General features: G+C 37.0%; 1 protein-coding gene across 4 annotated transcripts in view; it reads left to right on the top strand.

Annotated features, from left to right (window-relative positions):
• The window catches only part of RELN (reelin), a 527,544-nt gene extending 509,675 nt beyond the window's left edge, over positions 1–17,869 (top strand). For 2 of the 4 annotated variants that reach the window (XM_043872740.1, XM_043872738.1), the window contains 8 exons: positions 449–522; positions 1,333–1,494; positions 2,225–2,382; positions 4,431–4,650; positions 6,143–6,340; positions 6,962–7,060; positions 11,642–11,647; positions 16,755–17,869. In XM_043872740.1, the coding sequence (XP_043728675.1) occupies positions 449–522; positions 1,333–1,494; positions 2,225–2,382; positions 4,431–4,650; positions 6,143–6,340; positions 6,962–7,060; positions 11,642–11,647; positions 16,755–16,851 (1,014 nt within the window). In that variant the 3' untranslated portion in view covers positions 16,852–17,869. The remainder of the gene's footprint in view (positions 1–448; positions 523–1,332; positions 1,495–2,224; positions 2,383–4,430; positions 4,651–6,142; positions 6,341–6,961; positions 7,061–11,641; positions 11,648–16,754) is intronic. The other 2 variants (XM_043872741.1, XM_043872739.1) reach the window with 1 other exon arrangement.
• The last annotated feature ends 2,609 nt before the right edge of the window (positions 17,870–20,478 follow it).

Raw genomic sequence — 20,478 nt, 5'->3', positions numbered from 1 at the left:
ATGGAAAAAACTAGGAAGAAATATTAAGTAATTAAAAATTAACTATTTTTAATTACATATAAAACTGTAATGGCAGCATCAAGGAAGTTAGTAAATCAATGAAACTATCTTGAACCAATGATACTTTGTTTCTTTCCATTAATTCTCCTAATACTACTTTCCTTTTGACCAATTTATCTTCCCCAAATTTACGATTAGTATGTTATACTAATTAAGTAAATATAAATAGTATTTTTTAACCTAAATTCTCATCTCCTTGCAAAATGGTATGACTTGTACAAAACTCAAAAAAACGTCTTCTTGGTGTCTGGCAGGCTGCTCTGTAAGAGCTTCTTCAAATACTTCTTGGTTACTTATCAAAATCATAATGAAGAGAGATGAGAGTTCTCGTTAATGCTAGGCATTATTTAATCTTGCCTGACACATATCAATTATCTGCTTGTTTTAGATTGTGGTGGGTTGTGAAGCCACTTCTTGTGGTGACCTTCATTCCGTAATGTTGGAGTACACTAAGGATGCAAGGTTTGTGAAATCACTTTTTACATTTCCTCCAAATGTGAATATACAATTCAAATGGTTGTCTATTTTTAAGGCAACTGCTTACAGGGAAGCATTCTTATGTATTAAATGTGGCAGTTAATTGTATGCATGTGAAAATGTCATTTGTATAAAACTCACAATGTATCTTATTTTCAATTTTTCCTTCAAACCAAGAAAATTTCATACTAGGCTGCAGCCAACAAATTTTGTATTTTAAACTAAGACACTATATTTGTCCTCAAAGTAGAACTCTCTTTTATTTATGTTGCTTGTTTTCAAACAACCCTAATAAAAATATAAATCAACGAAAGATCTGATTATGTTTTAGCTAGAGTCACATCCCCTAAGCATAGTAGCACTGTTGACTATAAGTCTGACTTAGTGCAGTTACCTCTTTAGGGTGTCAATAGGCCTGCCTCCCACCGCCACTTTGAAAAATGAATTATAGTAATAAAGTTTGGGTAGACAGAGAATGTTGTCAGTCAACTCCAGGTATAGTTCTTATAGCAATATCAGGGAGCAGAAGCCACTAGAGTCAGCTCTGTGCCCGCTATTATTTTATTCTGTCATCTATAAATATGTTAATGTGCTTATAAAGAGTTAAAGTATATCTTATTTGAAATAATTTTCCATTTTTCTTTTTATTATATGTAATTATATATATATATGAAATTTATATTAAAATTTCTTAATTTAACTCAATTGTTAAGCATTACCTTGACATGAGACAGGCTGTATATTTCTCTGAAGAGCTGTCTAATGCAGCCTCTCTGGTTTCTCTGGTTTCTGCAGGTCCGATTCCTGGCAGCTCGTGCAGACCCAGTGCCTTCCTTCCTCTTCAAACAGCATTGGCTGCTCCCCCTTCCAGTTCCATGAAGCCACCATCTACAATGCTGTCAACAGCTCTAGCTGGAGGAGAATCACCATCCAGCTGCCTGACCATGTCTCCTCCAGGTAGGCTGCGTACTTAGGTGAACTGTGTGGAATGACCTGTGAGTCTCTGCAGAACTCACACAGGGAGCCGAGAGCAACTGCTAAAAGGAGTCTAGACTTTTAGTTGTAGCCCTAGTCCCCTCTCCCCTCATCTCCCCGCTCCTTTCACTGCCCCATGCCCCTAAATGGCAACTGTGTGTGCCCAGAAGAAACAGGATTCTTCTTTGTAAATGACTCATATACCTCAACTTTTCTTTTAATTAAATACCACAGCACACACCAATCTCAGTCACAGACCCTGAGTGATAAGTGTCCCAAGACTTGGACTTGGCACCACAACTGCCCCAGTGTTCTATGCTCCCAGAGGCTCTGCTGTTCCCCCCACAATCAGTGCCTGCTGGGGTGTGCCAGGCTGATCGGGTTATACTGAGTTGTAGGGTAGATATAATGGAGCACAGTCTTCCTAGAGTAGCATTTATTTTCCCCAAAGATTTGAAAATGACACACCACTGTAGGAAAAATGGATATGGGCTTATTATGGACTAGAACAGGAAATGCACATAAATTTTTCAGGAATTTTGGGGGTTTACTTCCAGAGTCTGAGGGGTACAAGTTCACTCACCTCCGCCAATTGGATGCTTTGGGGAAAAGTTTTGGAAGCCCTTTCCTTAGAAATAGCCCCTATCTCCAGAGACTAGAGGCTGGACACACCATGGGCAAGAACAGCCTCCTGAATCCCTTCTGCTTTCAGTGCGACACAGTTCCGCTGGATCCAGAAGGGCGAAGAAACCGAGAAGCAGAGCTGGGCAATCGATCACGTGTACATCGGAGAGGCTTGCCCCAAGCTCTGCAGTGGGCACGGATACTGCACCACCGGTGCTGTCTGCATCTGCGATGAAAGTTTCCAAGGTCAGAATCCCGTTTTGTTGTTCATGACCCAGGAGACCATAAGGTTCTCCTCATCTCAACATGCGTGCAAAGGCCACTAGGGAATGGTAGAAGCTCTGGCCTGAGGGATTTGAGATAGACGATGCACTCTTTGATCACAGACTTATTTACCTCAGGGATGAATTATGAAGGATAATTTTATGCTATGTTCCTTGAATTTTAAAAATGCAGATTTTATCCGCCCCCCCAGGATATTCTACAGTACCTCACCTTCCTCAGCTCCCACATGACTCCCTGCCCGCCTCTACCTTCCACACTTGATTTTGCTCTGGGCCTCTCTCCTCCCCTGCCTGGCTGCCTGTCCCCAGACACTGGACCAATATTCTTTCTTCCTCGGCCTTTCCCAGGGGCAGGTGCCTCTGGCCTCCCAAGATGGAGCTGACAATTCAAAATGTTCTATTTCCCAAGTCTCTTCCTCACATATGCACACAGAAAAACCTTCATACCTCAAAAAATACATTTTTACTGCTTGAGTTTCTAGAGGCTGACTGTGTATTTGGGGCAAAGTATCTACTCAACTGCTGAGATCCCAGGAGGTTGCTCTGTCAGTCCTGTTGGAAAGCCTGCAGCCCTGCTTTCCTTTGATGAAACGTTTCTCACAGGTTTCAGCCTCTATGTTACAAAGTTCACTGTATCCAATTACTTTTACATCCTCGGAGCCTAATTCTTGACAAAGAGCAATGCACAGTAAATTTTTTTACTGAACCCTTACACTGCCTTATGCTTTACTAGTTACACAACTATCCCACCATTCATTCAGCAGAGTTATTTAGTACTTATGATACACACCCCCATATATTAACTATGGTTAATGTCACCATTATCACTTTATAGGTAAAGAAATTGAGGGGAGCCTAAGTGACTTCTCTAATAGTACATGTCAGAAAGAAGACCAGAACCCAGGTTGTTCTTTCCAATCAGTCTCTATGTCTCTCAGAGCTGAGAGATTTATCCAAAGAGGACCAGAATTAGCTTCTCCAAGTGTACAATGCAAGAACCCATAGATTTGGATTCTGGAGTAGAGTCTACTTAGCTTTCTTGATGGATGCTATTTCCTTGCCTCCAAATGAAATGAGTATGATAAATGTAGACTGATTGTTACATTGTTACATGTTAACATTGCTGATGTTAGAAATTCTTAGCTGCTGTCTTCTTCCCCTGGTCTTATTATTGCTCAGACCAGCTGGGTCTGTCCATGTGTTAGCTGGAGAATTTGAACTTTTAGGAAAATAAACAACTCAGCTGTCTTACAAGGAGTCCTAGGTGTCTAGAATTTGCCCTTTTCTCTGATCCAACAGAACTCTGAGCTTTTGATTTTGAGTTATTGTAGACATTGAGAAAATTTGTGCATTTCCAGTCAGGGAAAAATGTAGAGACATACACATTTGCTAAAGTAATGCCTTCCTTAAATGCCTGCATTGCAGGTCTGTTATCTCTGAGAAACACTTCCAGTTTATTATTCCTGTATTTATTCCAGCTTCATTATGGAACATTTTATATGTACTCAGTATTATGCTAGGTGCTAGAATCCAACAATGAATAAAATATAGACTCTGTTCTCAAGAATCAACTTTAAGAACTAGAAGGAGAACAAGAACATGACTTCTTTCCTGCTATTTTCTTATCATGCTAGGGAAAAAGAAATTATTATGTTACCTCTCATGCCAGGGTGAGAGCTCCCTTCTAAGACCCATGGCTGCTTAACATGCAAGCCCAGCCAGACGCTATTTTTTATCAATGGGCTTATACCAGTACTAAGTACATTAGCACCTACCTATTTTAGTAAATATCAACTCAAAGATAATATGACTTTTCAGCAGCATAAGCCAATAATTGCTGAAATAAAAGAGAAATATTTATTTCGAAGAACCTATATCTGCTTGGTATTTTGTCATTCTTACAGTAAATCTGACATTGATTGGATTAAATGTGAAATTGAATGCTTGTTCATAATCTTTGATGATTCTGTTTGTTCTGGCTAATTTTTGCAACTATTCATTTCCCTCTAGGCGATGACTGCTCTATTTTCAGTCATGACCTTCCCAGTTATATTAAAGATAATTTTGAGTCGGCAAGAGTCACTGAGGCAAACTGGGAAACTATTCAAGGTGGAGTGATAGGAAGTGGCTGTGGGCAGCTGGCGCCCTATGCCCATGGGGACTCGCTCTATTTTAATGGCTGTCAGATAAGGCAAGCTGCCACCAAACCTCTGGATCTCACTCGAGCAAGGTAACAAAACTCCTGTGTTGTAGTTCAGACACAGAATCAGTCGCAAGCACATCACTGTCCATTGTTAGATATGATCATGAACTTCACGGCATGGGTGTCACTAAGCAGTAGAAAACTAATATCAGCTGCATTTGGTGTGAGAAAGTATCATATGTTTGCACAACTCAAAATTATGATTTGCTTAAATTTAGTATAGAGTTACCTTGTGAATGGTGGTAACATAGGCATAAGCTTAGAGAAATGGCCAAATATAAAAAATAGAGAAGTGTATCACAGTAACACAATGCTATAGGTCAGTTGTATGTCAATAAAGTTGAAAAAGTAAATAATTGGTTATGAATAATCTATATAGATAATTTAATGTGGACCATATGCAAGCATGTAAATATAAATGTGAGTGTGAAGATTTATAGTAATGCAAGCATACGTAGTCCTATATTTAATATATGTAGCTACAAATGGAAATGGAAGATTGATGGTTGGATAGATGGGAACTTTAAAAGTTCACACAGTTTAGGAACTGCGTGCTAATGTAGAATAGAGAAGACAAAGGAAAAGAGACCCAGGAGGCTTGACTTTTCTTCCCCACCTGCCCTTCCAGCTCTGCACCTAAGCCTGAGAAAACACAGCTTTTTGTCTGCCAAACAAGTAACTTTGCTTTAAATTGATCAATGCATTTATAGGTACAAGTCTAGCAGTTTATTTGACCACCTATTAATCACTCTGTTAATCACTCAGGAATCTTATTAATCACTTTAAAAATCTTACAAAGATAGATTTCCTATGTTTAAAAACTATATCTTCTAAGGGCAAGGATGCCTGTGAGAAGCAAAAGGACACATCAAACACAACAGCAGACATGGTCCAGAGCCTGCATGTCTAACTCAGTTTTCCCTCTTCTCTGATCTCCAGACATCTTTTCCTAAAATAAACATGATTTATCCTCGTCCAGATTCTGTTCAGCTTGAAGCTATTTATAAAAAGCATATAGCATAGGGGCACAGTTCTGGAGGCACTAGCCTATTGTGTCCCCCCTTTGCCTAGCCAAGAAATAAAGCCACTCTTTCCTTCTCCACCATAAAAAGCATATAGAGTAAATATCATGGCTTTATATCTTGTCTTCTCCATGTCCTCAGCTGCCTATTTGGCTGATATTACCTTGCAGAAAACAGAAGGTGTTTCAGGAGAAATGTTCTAACAAGATTTCTAACATCAAAGGAAGAAAAAAGATCTTTGAAAGTCTAAATTGTTTTCTCTGTGTAGAACACCAGCCTTCCAAGCTTATTTCATATGTATGATGTAAAAGATTTTGTTATTTATGTGACTTAGTCATAAGACTGAATGCTTCTATTTTTACCATATTATGAACTTGAAAATTACAGAACTTAGAAATAAGAAAGATAAAAAAAATAAAACATAACTCCTTGAATACTACCTGACTTTTGTTTAGAAATGAATTCCCCTGTGGTGGTTGTTTTTTCTTTTTCCCCAGCAAAATCATGTTTGTTTTGCAAATTGGGAGCACATCACAGACAGACAGCTGCAACAGTGACCTGAGCGGCCCGCACGCCGTGGACAAGGCCGTGCTGCTGCAGTACAGCGTCAACAACGGGATCACCTGGCACGTCATCGCGCAGCACCAGCCCAAGGACTTCACCCAGGCCCAGAGGGTGTCCTACAACGTCCCCCTGTAAGTGCCCAGAAAGGAAAATCAACAGTGTGTGGGGAAGTTATTGAACAAACACCACAAAGTCAGTGGTGGCAGAACCGAGACTGACTAATCCAGATCTCCAGAGTTGTGTTACTGTTTCCTGTTGGGACAACTGACAAAACTTGGAGCCAGGAATAAAAGCAAGAAGGAACAGAGAAAAACAATTAAATACCAAGGTGCTTTGTGCATATTTCCCTCCCAATAATGTGTTTCTAGTCCTTTAGAAGACAACATTTTAAATCTCCTGCTGGGTACACTGATTTGAGAATTTGTTGAGGATAGGTAGGTTTGTCAGTTTTGCCTGGCCTGTACCCTAGTGTCTAGTGTCTAACGCATCACACAGAAGGTACATCCCATTTGTTGACTGAAGATGCAGCTCTTCCAGGTACTAGTGGAACAAGGGGAAGAAATGAGAGAGATGTAGAAGGATTGCAAATCCTTGAGTAGCCAATAAGATGTGATGCTGCTTAGAAGAATACTGTGACCTAAGCAAATCTAAATTCCATACCCAAAGTTCTGTTGATTTAGAGTAGCCTATTGTATTTACCAGAAAGTTCTCTCTTTTCTAGTGTTTGACCTGTCTTCTTATCTGTAACCTAGGGAGGCACGGATGAAAGGAGTTTTATTGCGCTGGTGGCAGCCACGCCACAATGGAACAGGTCATGATCAATGGGCTTTGGACCATGTGGAGGTCGTGCTGTGAGTATCTGATATATAACATCTCATGTCCATTTCAGAAAGGTTTGAAATTCCTTTGATATGGCATGCTCCTTAATTCAGTAAGATTTGTTCCTGATGAGAAACCCCCACAGGATCACTTTGGCTTCCACTCTTCCACAACTGCAAACTATAGCTCTAGTCAACAAGTGATATTACAAGGCCCCGAGTATGATTTAATGTACCTTAGAAAACTTCAATAAGTAACAGTTTATTTAACAATTTGACAATATTAATTCAATGGGATCGAACAGAAGTCTCCAGGTAAATGGGATCAGTGCCTTCATGAAGTCTGGGTTGCCTTATAAAATGGAATGACATCCTGAAAAGAAAAAGGATCTGTGCTGGTCGAAGTGCAGAGAATTACTACCTCATGTGCCTGATTATAAACACCTGTCCAAGCCACAGATGCCCGGGGCATTCTTCCATTTAGTGACATGGTCAAAACCAGAACAAAGAATTTGGTTTCAGATTCCTCGTGATTTTAATCCCAGCACCTAAGAAGTCAAGGGTGCCCCCTCCATGGTTTCTCCCATAGAATAAGGTTGTCAGCGCTCTCAACTAGCTGGATTGACTGTTCCACAGAGAGATGACTTACTTTTTCTCTAACAATCTAGTTCCTGTAGAACTGGAATGCTTATGTCTCGGCGGGTTCGGACTGATGGCTCCAAGTGGTTGGCAAGGAGAGGCGAATCTTCTCGGTAGATAGGTTCAAATGTTCATTCTGTTTACCAAATAGAAAATGAAATCAGCCCTTTGTCTGATTTCAGTCATTTTGAAAGCAAATTTAAATGATTAATTGGTAGGAAACCTACCAGATTTGTTTTCTTTCAATCATAGCCATGAGCTGAATTTTTCAATCTTGAGTTAGTCCTTGTCCTAGTTTTCACTGAGGCACCTGCTTGCATGGCATTCATATCAACCCCCAGATCCAAGAGCAACCCAGTCCCTACACAAGCTCCCACTGTTCGCTCTGCTGCTTTGGACCACTTGCTGGGCTCTGCCTCCATAAGAGAAGGTTGATGTTTAAAGTAACAGTCCAGACTCACTTGACTCCTTATAATGAGGCTGATGTTTCACTTAGATTTTGATCTCCTCAGACTGCACTATGCCAGGAGTCTCCTGGCTAAGCTGGGCTCTAAAATGAATGATGTGTGGTAAGGTCAGAGAGAGCAAGATATCCAGACAGACCAAAAACCAACCCTACATCCATTCTTCCCTGGCTACTTTCCTTTCAAAGGAGCGCTTCTCAATCTAATTGAACATGAGATACACTTAGGAGCTTTTGGAAGCATCAACATATGTCCCAATGCCCATACCTATCCCTACAGATGATGTGATTTAAACTGATCTGCAGTGAGACCTGAGCATCAGTCTTTTTTAAAAGCACCTCAGTTCATTCTAATAAGCTGTTTGAGAATCAGATTTAGAATTAGTAACCGGTTTTTATCTTTCAAGTCTGTCTCCGAAACAGTTTACATTAATGGAGCTTCCTATCCCTGACAAAGCATTACCAATTTTTATGAAAAGTTCAAAATTTGACAGTCCTCAATAGAAGGCAGGGTGCTAATACTGACCTTGGGTAAATATAACAAATCTTACATGTCATGTGTTTGAATAGATATTTCTTCTCCCACCCAGCCGAGCAATTGCAGTTATCCATTTTGGATTTCAAAGGCTTATCATCACCACAGTTCCTTCCCACAGACTAAAATTAAAGAGTAGGTGGGTCAGAAGTACAAATATACTCCCTAGTATGAAATAACCCCTTCACAACTCAGGAGTCAAACAGAGCTGACCTGCTGCCTCAAACGTTCACATCATACAGTTCCCAAGGGAACCTTCCGGTATACCTGGCATTGGTGTTAATTTTTATAAGCAGCTGCCAGCTTCATGATATTCTCATGATATTATTACAAGAATCAACCTAGTGTTTCTGGTATTTTTCTGGAGCAATAATCTGCATTTGTAAAGACTTTACTTTTATTCCATCTCCAGAATTTTAGTACTTTGAAGAATTTATCACTTACCAGCCACCTGTGTGCTCTTACTCTGTATGATTTTCTCAGAGTCTCAGGGGACTAAAACATTCTGAATGAGAAAAGCACATTGCCTCACATGCAGAGTATTACATGACTTGAGTTTTATTCAGAGTCGTCTTTTCAGTGAATGATTTTAAATTATAACTTTATACATGTAACCATAAAATTTTACATATTGATAAACATATGTATACATTATATGTTAAAATTTGTTAAAACTAAAGGAGCTACTTTGTTTTCCTTCTTTTTTGGAAGGAAGAAATATTTCATAAAGTTGAGTTTAATCAATAAGTTGTTTTAAAAATACTATACAAAGAAATTATCTTTTCAGAACTATGTTTTTGATGTTTTGCTCTTGTATTAGGATTTAATATTTCCATGCCACTGTATTCTTTTAAACTACTTCTTTTCAGAAGAGTCACAAAAAATTTTAAGGCATTTGCTAGTCAATATGCCTTCCATAGCTCTACATAATTTACTTTAATTCATACCTTTAATGAGCTTAAAATTAAAGTTCCAGATAATTCAGAAAAATAAAATAATTTATCCAAGTGTCTTTCAAGCAGATAAAACACAAAGAAACCAGCCAGGGTTCATGTCACAGTTCACAAATATTACTAATTATATCTTTGCTGCAGCAGATGTATATTTAGAAATAGGTGAAATACTCCCATAAAGCCCTATTAAATTCAAAATCTCATCCTAATTATACTTTTGTATAATAACAGTTATATAAACTAAGATTGTTGGTTTTTGAAGTGTGGCAGGAACAGGAGGTTGAGGTGCATACCTAAAGAGATACAAGCCCTGCCTAGCTGAACACTGCAAATAGGGCAACTGATATGTTTTTTGCAACCAATGGTTGGAGGTATACATTTTTAGAATATATTTTCTTTTCTGAGTAAAGATTGGCCCTAATCTAGCTTTATTACCATAGTTTAGCTCTTTTGCATGTGCACTAAGGACACATGCTAAAAACTCCAAGAAAGAAAACCTGTGGTCACGCATGGTATCTTGAGTCTAACCTCAGTACTGCCCATATTAGTGAGAAGATACATGAGTTTGATGAGGAGAAAAAAAAAAAAATGTAGCACTTTTGAAAATATTTCAAGGTTTAGGAGTACATCCTAAATGAACAAGATACAGAAAATATTTTTAATTTAATAGCTTAATTCTAAAATACTCCATCCAGAAGGATTTGAGTTTCATAAATATGGATATACAGAATAAGCCCCACACCATAAAGATAAAAACCACCGTTTTGGCATTTAACAAGCGAAGTCACTTATGCCTTATGCTTGTTTGAGAGTGTAATCTCCCCACTCTGATGATTTTTTTCAATAAAACCTGTACATGAAAAGCACTTCATGATGATTAGCGCTTGCTAATCTGCCACAGAACAGATGAACCGAATTGACAGATCACTTTTTCCCAGCCTCACTAGCTTACAAAAAGTCCTCATCTGTAAAGTCTGAGTGATGCAGCGTAACACAGTCATTGACAATCAAGTGTCAGAAACCTAATTTCTCTGAATTCATTGGCTAGTGTAGAATATTTGTTTTTCCGTAAATGTTTGTGAATACATTTGGGCAGATCCCTCACAAGATCCATGCTGGTGGGGTCTTCTTAGGATAAAAGAGAATCCTTTTTTTTAACCTTTATTGCCTGGGCACTCATCCTTCTATCCTAAGAATCTCCCTCACCCAACTATGCATTTCATTCACACATCACATTTCCTGTGTATGTGTCTTAAGTCACAACCTGTCATGTGTATGATGAAGCGGGCTGATTTTTGCATGTGTACCTTGAAAGCAAATTGCTCAGTAAAGAGTCAGCCTTTGTGAATTGACTTACCAAAAAAGTGAATTATCACCACATTCGCTGAGAATTGAAAACCAATATGTTGCTAACTATGGTCTTAAAAGCATTTATCAGATTTTAATAATATGAGTTCCATCATGGCCATTCCCTCATGCTATTCATTATCAAGATACTGTCATATTTTTGGCACAAATGATTTATGGAGAATAACGTATTACATTTGTTGCAAAGCATATTTATCCTTCCTTAAATTTGATTGTGTTATTTGATATATAGGACTTACTATTTTTAAAAGCCCATTCCTTAATATATTCAGGAATAAGTATCTTCTAAAATGTAAATAATTGAAAAATCAAATAATAACATTTATGGTAGTTATTAAACTATTACTTTCATATTTATGCTTTATATGCAACATTTATGCCAAATGTAGTACTGTAGCTACATGTACTTTGACACATATGGTTATGAGCAAATATTGCATGTTGCATTACATAGAAAAGTTAAATATATGTATATACTAGGTATAGAAGAATAAGGAATAACTTCTTTAATTTTTATTTTCAAAAGAGATGAAAAATCCTATATTGCGTCTAAACCTGATCAGACTTTTATGACTAATCACAGTGCTGCATGTGTTGAAAGGCATTTTTTAACTTGTGTTATATTTCATTATTTGCTGTCATTGGTTTTCCACTAGAGTAAGGTAAGTCCTCTTACTAATTCTGGGGAACTGTTTACTAAGTTTCATTGTTATTACCTATGTTAACTGAGAAATTTTGTGGAAGACCTTTGCAATTGAAAAAAAAAAATGTGAAAGAAAAGTTACATGTAATATTGAGAAACACTGGAACACTTGAAACCTGTATCATGTAAACTCGGTGTTCAGCCAAATTGCGGTAATTCTCTGATGTATACAAACAGCATAGACCAGAGTGCTAGTCAGCATGCCTTCTTTGGACTGCTTGACTCTGTGCCTGGGGTTTTCTTAGGCGTTCTCGAAATATGAACAGTTTACAAGTTTGTTCGAGAGGAAAATGAAAATAGAAATGTGTGCATAAGAGCTATGGGCTCTGACTAAATGTGGTGTCTTTCAAAAGATCTCTTGTGCTAGAGATGATTGAGAATGCCTGGACTTCTCAAATCTAAGTTAATAAATGAACCGGCAAAAGGGAGTGAATTTATTCATAATATTTGTGAGTTGTAGATCCTGTCCTTAGGATCTAGAAAAGGATTGGCCTTTTAAAATACGTATCTACATTTGCTCTCTAATAGGGATACTTTAAAACTTAGGAAAGAAAGTATACTTAGGTAAGACTGGTATCCTTAGGTAAGACTTCTTTAACATACGTTTGCATTTGGAGATACTTTAAGCCTAGGTAAAACGGTAAAATGGTTATTGTTTGTTAAACATCTGCATATTCTGCTAGAAGTTTCATTTAATCCTTACAGCTCCCCAAAGTACACAATATCAGATACTATTCTCATCCCCATTCAGTAGGGAAAATAAAAATGAAGTGCTCTACATTTGTGAAATATGTGAGCCCACACTTACTTACATATATTCCTCCTGAAAATGCAAGGCCTTGAAAGTAAAATGTACAGCATCTTCTATGCAGGGCAGTTTAATTTATTAGTTTCAGTGGCAGTTTCCCATCTTAAAATCATCAGTATTTCTCTGAAAAATAATGGCAGTCACTGGATTCTTATTTTTGCACTGATATAAAGCATTGCTTATTATATCATAAGTTTTGATGAAAAGTTAATTACTGAACAGTAAAAATGACTAAATTTCTATGAGCCCAAATTACTTTTATCAAGTCTCCACCTTCCCCATTTCCTTTAGAATCAACTACAAATCACTTAATTTTTTATAATGGTAAATAACTTAAAATAGTGGCTCCAGTGAAGAGTACGAGGTGACCGTAGTCACTAGTTCTTGAAAAAATTGCAATATCCATATTTCCTATGAGGGAAGCATTTTATTATTCCATGTGCTGTTTAAAGTCCCTAAACTCCCGCAGCAATAATGGAAATTTAAGTTAGCATTTCCAAGAAATCATTGATCACTCTCCCTTCTTTCAGTGGCTTCCTCAAAATAGAAATTTTTAAATGGACCTAGTTCTATTCAGTCAAGCAAATTGATAAGTCAAGAACCATAGTTGATATGCCTTGGAATGAATATTACCTGCTTTCATTGGAATTGTAATAAAATACTTTCTCGTATTAATATTATTGCAGTGAAGAAATAAATCCTTAAAATTCCATCACACCTATAATTATTTTGGTTATAAATTTATAACTAGTTTATCTATAATTATACATCTATATGTATCAAAAACAAAAATAGGCTCCCAGATCTGCTCCACAAAAAAAAAAAAAAAAGACTTAATAAGCATAACATCTTTAAACTGGTTTAAAATTCTCCTAATGTCCAGTCCCATAAATTAGATACTCTAGAAGCCACAAGTGTTTAGCAACCATGTGAGTTTATTAATGGTCCTTGAAGCAGGCAGCACTTTGGTATAGCTTCCCATGATGCTTTATTTTCAAAAGCTTATGAACTGGAAAAAAATCTACTTTTGTTAGATTCCATCATCCTGTCACCAGAGATACTTATGTTTTATGTAACAAAATTTTTCCAGTGTGCTTTGAAAATGTGGCCATTTCTAATGTGACTACAAAACACTAGGCATCTATAACAAACATCTATTGCAAATGCTGAATGCATATCAACATTCACAGGGATCTAAAGATATGTTATGGATATATAAATTTATTCAAAATTAAAGGATATCCATCTCATTAGGACTGGTTCAAATGAATTCTTTTTAATGGCTGAGTAATATTCCATGGTGTATATGTACCACAGCTTCCTTATCCATTCATCTGCTGATGGGCATCTAGGTTGCTTCCATGTCCTGGCTATTATAAACAGTGCTGCGATGAACATTGGGGTGCACGTGTCTCTTTCAGATCTGGTTTCCTCAGTGTGTATGCCCAGAAGTGGGATTGCTGGGTCCCCATTATACAGAGTGAAGTAAGCCAGAAAGATAAAGAACATTACAGCATACTAACACATATATATGGAATTTAGAAAGGTGATAACGATAACCCTATATGCAAAACAGAAAAAGTGACACAGAAATACAGAACAGACTTTTGAACTTTGTGGGAGAATGTGAGGGTGGGATATTTCAAAAGAACAGCATGTATACTATCTATGGTGAAATAGATCACCAGCCCAGGTGGGATGCATGAGGCAAGTGCTCCGGCCTGGTGCACTGGGAAGACCCAGAGGAATCGGGTGGAGAGGGAGGTGGGAGGGGGGATCGGGATTGGGAATACATGTAAATCCATGGCTGATTCATATCAATGTATGACAAAACCCACTGGAAAAAAAATAAATAAATAAATAAATAAATAAAAAAATTAAAGGATATCCAATGAATCAAAATACGTCCAAAAGTAAATAGAAGCTCCCAAGCTGGATCTATTCTTAAGGTATTAAAGATCTGCAACCTGTTAATATTTATTTTCTCACTCATAAAAAATGAAGCAAGCTTCCCTGATGGCTCAGCTGTAAAGAACCCATTTGCAATGCAGGAGACATGGGTTGGATCCCTGAGTCGAAAAGATCTCCTGGAGAAGGGAATGGCAACTCACTCTAGTATTCTTGCCTGGGAAATCCCATGGATAGAGGAGCCTGGAGGGTTACACAGTCCATGAGGTCACAGAGTTGGACACGAGTTAGCAACTAAACAACAAACAACATAAAAATGTAGAATTTAAGTCAGTCCATAATAAGTAGTTACATGGAAAAGTTGCTTTGAAACCACACATGCACATCAACTTTTGTTCAAATGAAATGTTCCTATGTTCCCATATATTGAGGTCACTTTCCCATCAATCTGGGTTGCATTGAGATAACTGAATATCCTAAGTGTTCTGAATTTATCTTTTTTCATGTAAGATATTTTAACTATTTTAAATTTTGAGTACCTTATATCTTTAAATGTGTTTACAACAGAATAATTTTCATTGCTTTAACTTTGCAATTATTCCTTATAGTTAAAGAGTAATGATTTACAACAGGAATCCAATCAGTAAGTCACCAAAAGTTCAACAAACATGCCATGACCACTCAGGGGTCAGGCAGAAGGCTCAGTGCTGTGGTACAGGGGTGGGGGGAGTGGGGCACAGCTGCTACACCCAGAGAAGTTTAGTCAAGGGCAGCCAAGATTGAACATGAGTCATCTCCATGCAAAGCAGAAAAGGGACAGTATGAGGATTCAAAGTAGGGGGGGAATCCTACTGGCAGGGGTGAGTAAAATTTTTTTAAAAAGTGATACTTGAAAAATAAGTAGAAATTTAGGAAGCTGGGTTGAAGATTATCCAATAAGGCAGGTGGAAGGGACTCAAGGTGAGTTTGAATAGAGATGTCTGTAAAGAATAATAGATGAAAGGACTTGAAAAAAAGAGTAAAATGAAATGTGTGGAGGACTTAAAATAGCTGGCAAAGTTGACTTAGATAAAAGGATTAGGAATCCTTTTTAACGAGGTTAAATCAATGTTTGCTGGACTTCCCTGGTAGCTCAGATGGTAAAGCATCTGCCTACAATGCAGGAGACCTGGGTTCGATCCCTGGGTCAGGAAGATCCCCTAGAGAAGGAAATGGCAACCCACTCCAGTATTCCTGCCTGTAAAATTCCATGGACAGAGGACCCTGGCAGGCTACAATTCATGGGGTAGCAAAGAATCGGACATAACTGAGCACACAAGTAAGGAAGAAACGACTTTAAGACAATACAGCATTCAAGAGACTCAGTGAATTTGGAAAGTACTAAGAGGCTCACTCTTAAAAAACACATTTGATGCTATATAGAAACATGTTGTCACTCCAGTGCGTGTGTGAAAGGAGTCTGATTCTTTTCAGTGATCTTATGGATAAGGATCCTTCTTAAATTACATTTTCCATATCAGAACTTTAACAGCTATCTCTGCCAGTATCATGCATATTTTTACAGGTTCCTAAAGTTCATTTTCAGCATTTTTATCAGCTTCACCTTGAGTACATATGTATGAATGTGTGTGTACATACATGAGGGGAATGTGTGCACATAGATTTACATCTATACATTCACTTACACGTTCTTAGTATTTTATGATTTTTTTTTCAGTAGGGTTTCTCCTTCATAAGGCCATGTTCATAGAATATGACTCCAGCTGCTTACTGTTTGAGGAAAGCAGCAAAATCTGATATTCTGAGAAAAAATTGCTTAATTTTGCCCCTGAGACCTCAGCAAACAGGAAGATCAAGCTGATTCAAATAAGAAGTTTGTTTTTCCTTTGTTTTTGTTTCTCAAGCTTTAAATGGCAATGGTTGCTGGAAGAATCAAATTGTCCTTCCTACTTGTTAAAGATATATGTAAATAAGGTAATAGGTATAGTACACACTTTATCTCAATTCAAGTCAGCCTTTTCAGAAAGAGTTCAAGAATAAAATTAAAAATCCAAAAAACAGTTGCAGTCCACTTTTGCAATTAATCAAGAGAGGTTGCCATTTGTTCTGGTTCAGAGCTCACTCATGAAAAGAAGGGGATTTCTTCAAGGCCAAAGGCAGTAAATGCAGGTGTCAACCTTTAGTTCTTCTGTCCTGGGGTGGTAATGTTAGCATGGCCTATAAACCCTGAGAATTTTCCAAAAAATAGCAGGGTAACTTAGGACATAGACTAGATTGTGCTTTCAGTGATGGAACTTACATGCTCTTTTCTTTTTTCCCTCCCTGCTTCTGTCCTTTCTGATTTTAACAGCACTCGCAAACAAAATTACATGATGAATTTTTCACGACAACATGGGCTCAGGCACTTCTACAACAGAAGACGAAGGTCACTTAGACGATACCCATGAAGAATCAAAAAGTTTATTTTTCTTTCCAATATGTGATGTGTTGTTTCGCATTCTTTTAAATCTCGCACTGCATCTGATATCAGGAAATTTCTGTGAAGGACTTAGTGATTAACTGAAAGCCCTTCTCAAGACCAAGTGTACACCACTTTCCCACACTGTGAACTAATGACAAGTGACTTATTTCTCATAAGTAAATGTCTTCATGTTGATGTATCCGTGCAAATTGTGATCTGTTGTAATATCAGTTACAGTAGCAGTATTGAAAATAAGAAATAGTTTAACAGAAAAAAAAGTTTAAGCACAAAAGTTTAAGAGATTTTATGTTTAAAATGGCATTTAGTACAGTATTTAACATTCTTGGTCACAGAGCTATTTAAGTGGACTGTATTTCAGCTATGTATCATGTTTTATATGATTAAATTATCATTGTTGGTTCTTTATGTATTCTCTTCTACAATATAACACATTGACACTGTATTTACTTATTATGTTGCAATATTTTTTGCTGCTGAATTTCAGGCTACTTATATTCTACAGAAAATTCATTGAAATACCTACTCAAGAAGATAGCTGTAAAGATATTGTATCTCCCTTAATATACCCCTCAAAATGTATGTTGGTTTAGCGTTGTTTGTGGATAAGAAAAATGCTTGACCTTGAAATATTTTCTACTTAAAAAAATTGTGGATGAAAACCCTATCTCCCACAAAGGAGTTCCCATTTCCTTGTCTAAAAGATACTTTTAAAGTGTGCCGTGGCTGATTTACTAACAGTAAGTGCCATTTTGTGTCTGTGATAACAGAGTGATTTGTAAAACTGGATGTTTTCATTGTGTTCTCTCTGTGGATTGTTCTTCCTGCGGGTCATATTCATACCTTCTGATGAAGTTGTACCAACACCAGCAATGTTATAATGGCCCTGTAGCCCTGAACTCTCTATTAACATAACAAAAAGGTTGCACTCGAGGGTGAACCAAGTTAAAAGTCCATGCTTAAATAAAAATTATGTTCAAAAACCATTTGAAGTTCATTTGTTATTTCCTGTTTGTGTCTTTATTTGCTGTTTGTGTGTAGGATCTGTAAGTCTGGGCAGGTTTGGAAAGAACAGTGTCAAATATATTTACCAGTTTTTTATTGTTTTGTCGTTGATAATAGCCATTATGAAGCCACGCTTTTCAATGTAGCCATTTGGTTTTTTCCTATTATTTGCTCTGCAGTCACGCCAAGAAAAGTCAGTAAAGAATTCTGAAAATTATTTAACTCCTGAGAATTTTGTTAGCTGCTGACATAATGCCTAGCTCTTAAGTACTCATACATTCATTCAACAAATATCTATTGAGTGCTTGTTATGTGACAGGCACTCTGCTAAGTGTTGAGGATTAAAAATGCTGACAGACATTTTCCTTGTTTTTAACATCTACAAAATAATAAATGTTAATTTTGTTGTATTTGTTGGTTTTCCAGAGGGTTAAAAATACATATATCTAGGTAAGAAAGCATTGAATGGCAGTAGTTTATTTCTCATTGAACAGGGAAACAATAAGGGATGATCTTGCTGAGTTTAGTTAAATTTTGTTCTGAGTTTTGTATCAAATCCATTGAGAATCATTTCCTTGAAAATATAAAGGCCTTTTTTCTTTTTTTTTTTTTAAAGGCCTTTTTTCTACTTAATGTAACACATGAGACTTTGTATAATTTGGTGCATATGTGGTCCATAAACATTTATAACTATTGTTCTTAATTGTTGATTCTTCTTTGTGCACAAATTGTCAAATGATGGTTCACCATTTGGTAGTATTTTGTTTCATTTTTTCACTGGTACAAGAGGTTGTATTTTTCCCAAAGCCTTATCTTTGCAAGTAATTTATGTGTGCCATAGACCTATCCCCTGACTAAGATAAGATATTTACAATGCTCTCATACCCTTAGAACAGGATTTGAACTCCCCACCAATTCATCTCAAAGTTTAATAGCATACATTGGGTCTTACGTCTGTTGATTTAATTTGAAAACATAGCTCAAGTAGAAATTCAGCTAGTGTGAACTCAACTGACTTATCTTGCTGAAGGAAACAAAGTTTAGTAACAGATAAAAATATATATTTTTATGACCAAGTTTCCATGATTTCTACACAGTTGTTTCTTATTTGCTGTACATTTTAATGTAAACTACCCTCTAATCTAATCTTAAATATATTCAATATCACTTGTATTTTACCTTTTACCTAAAAAAAAAAACATGTATTACTTTTAAAATTCCCCAAACTTTCTTCCTTATGTTCCAAGGTTAAAGAAAGAATTATGGGAGATGACTTGAAACATGTATCCATTCATTTTATTGTTTTCTGATTGATATTTTGACAGCAAATTGTATTCTTCAGCCAGTTCCCTGATGCTAGGACATCAAGAATATTGAAAATAAGAAAATACAGTTAATACAAATCTTTGCAGAGAGCAGTTTAATATCAGTAACAATGAATATGTTACAATATCAGTAAAAACTACATTTGTGTATACAGCATGACCCAGTTACTTCTAGGTATTTACCATAGTGAAACTCACATATATACACAAAGAAATGTGTATAAGAATGTTCACAACAGCATTATTTGTAATTGCAAATAATTGGAAGCAGTCAAATGTACATCAAGAGAACGGATAAATTGTGATTTATTTTCATAATAGAATATTGTGACGAAAATGGGTAAACAGTACACCTATTAATGATAACAACAAAAGTTGCAAAATTATAGATATGGTTTAATGCCATTCATCGGATCTTAAAATTTACTAACAAATACCACATGTTGCATATGAATACATGCATAAATGGCAAAAATATAAAAGCATGTGTGGTACTAGTACATACAAATTCATAATTGCAGTTACCTCAGGTGAGGAAATAAGATCAGAGTGGGATATGTGGAAGGCTTTGACTGTGTCTAAAATATTTCATTTCTTTAAAAGCCAAAATAAAATATAATACAATGTTAAGGCTTGAGTGAGTTATGTGTACAAATGGGCTTGTCATATTTCTGTTCTCAAGTGAGGATCTAAATACTATCACAAAAAAAAAAAAAAAAAGAATAGGGAATTTCCTGGCAGTCCAGTGGCTAGGACTTGTAGCTTACACTGCAAGGGGCCTGGGTTCAATCCCTGGTCAGGGAACTAATATCCTGCAAGCTGTAAAACACGGCCAAAAAAAGAGAAAATAATAAATAGGTTTTGTCAGGCAAATTCAATGGGGAAATATATTCTAAGAATAAAGCAGCATGTGCAAAAACCAAAGATGGGAAGCAGCTTGCCTCCTTAGGGGAGTCGCAGCTTATTTGAATTTGAGGAGGGGCACCTGGGGAGCAGTGTGGAGAGATGCCAGGGGCCAGTGTTGTTGGCAGCATCAGGAGGGAGGGAAGCAAGCAAGCATTTGCTCAAACTAACAATATTCAGCTTTTCCCAGGAGGCACTGGGATAAGTCCACTCTGACCAAGGTGTGGAGAGGGGCTGGAGTAAGTTAAGGAAAGAAGCTGGAAGATTAGAATTAATAGGTAGATTTGGGACAATAGCTGAGGAATAATTTTAAGTTTCTGACAAGAATTTTGCTAAGGATTCACACTTCTCCAGAGAAACTA

Source organism: Cervus elaphus, chromosome 18 (assembly GCF_910594005.1).
Source record: "Cervus elaphus chromosome 18, mCerEla1.1, whole genome shotgun sequence".
Lineage (NCBI taxonomy): Eukaryota > Metazoa > Chordata > Mammalia > Artiodactyla > Cervidae > Cervus > Cervus elaphus.
This window is presented reverse-complemented; position numbering and strand designations above follow the sequence as displayed.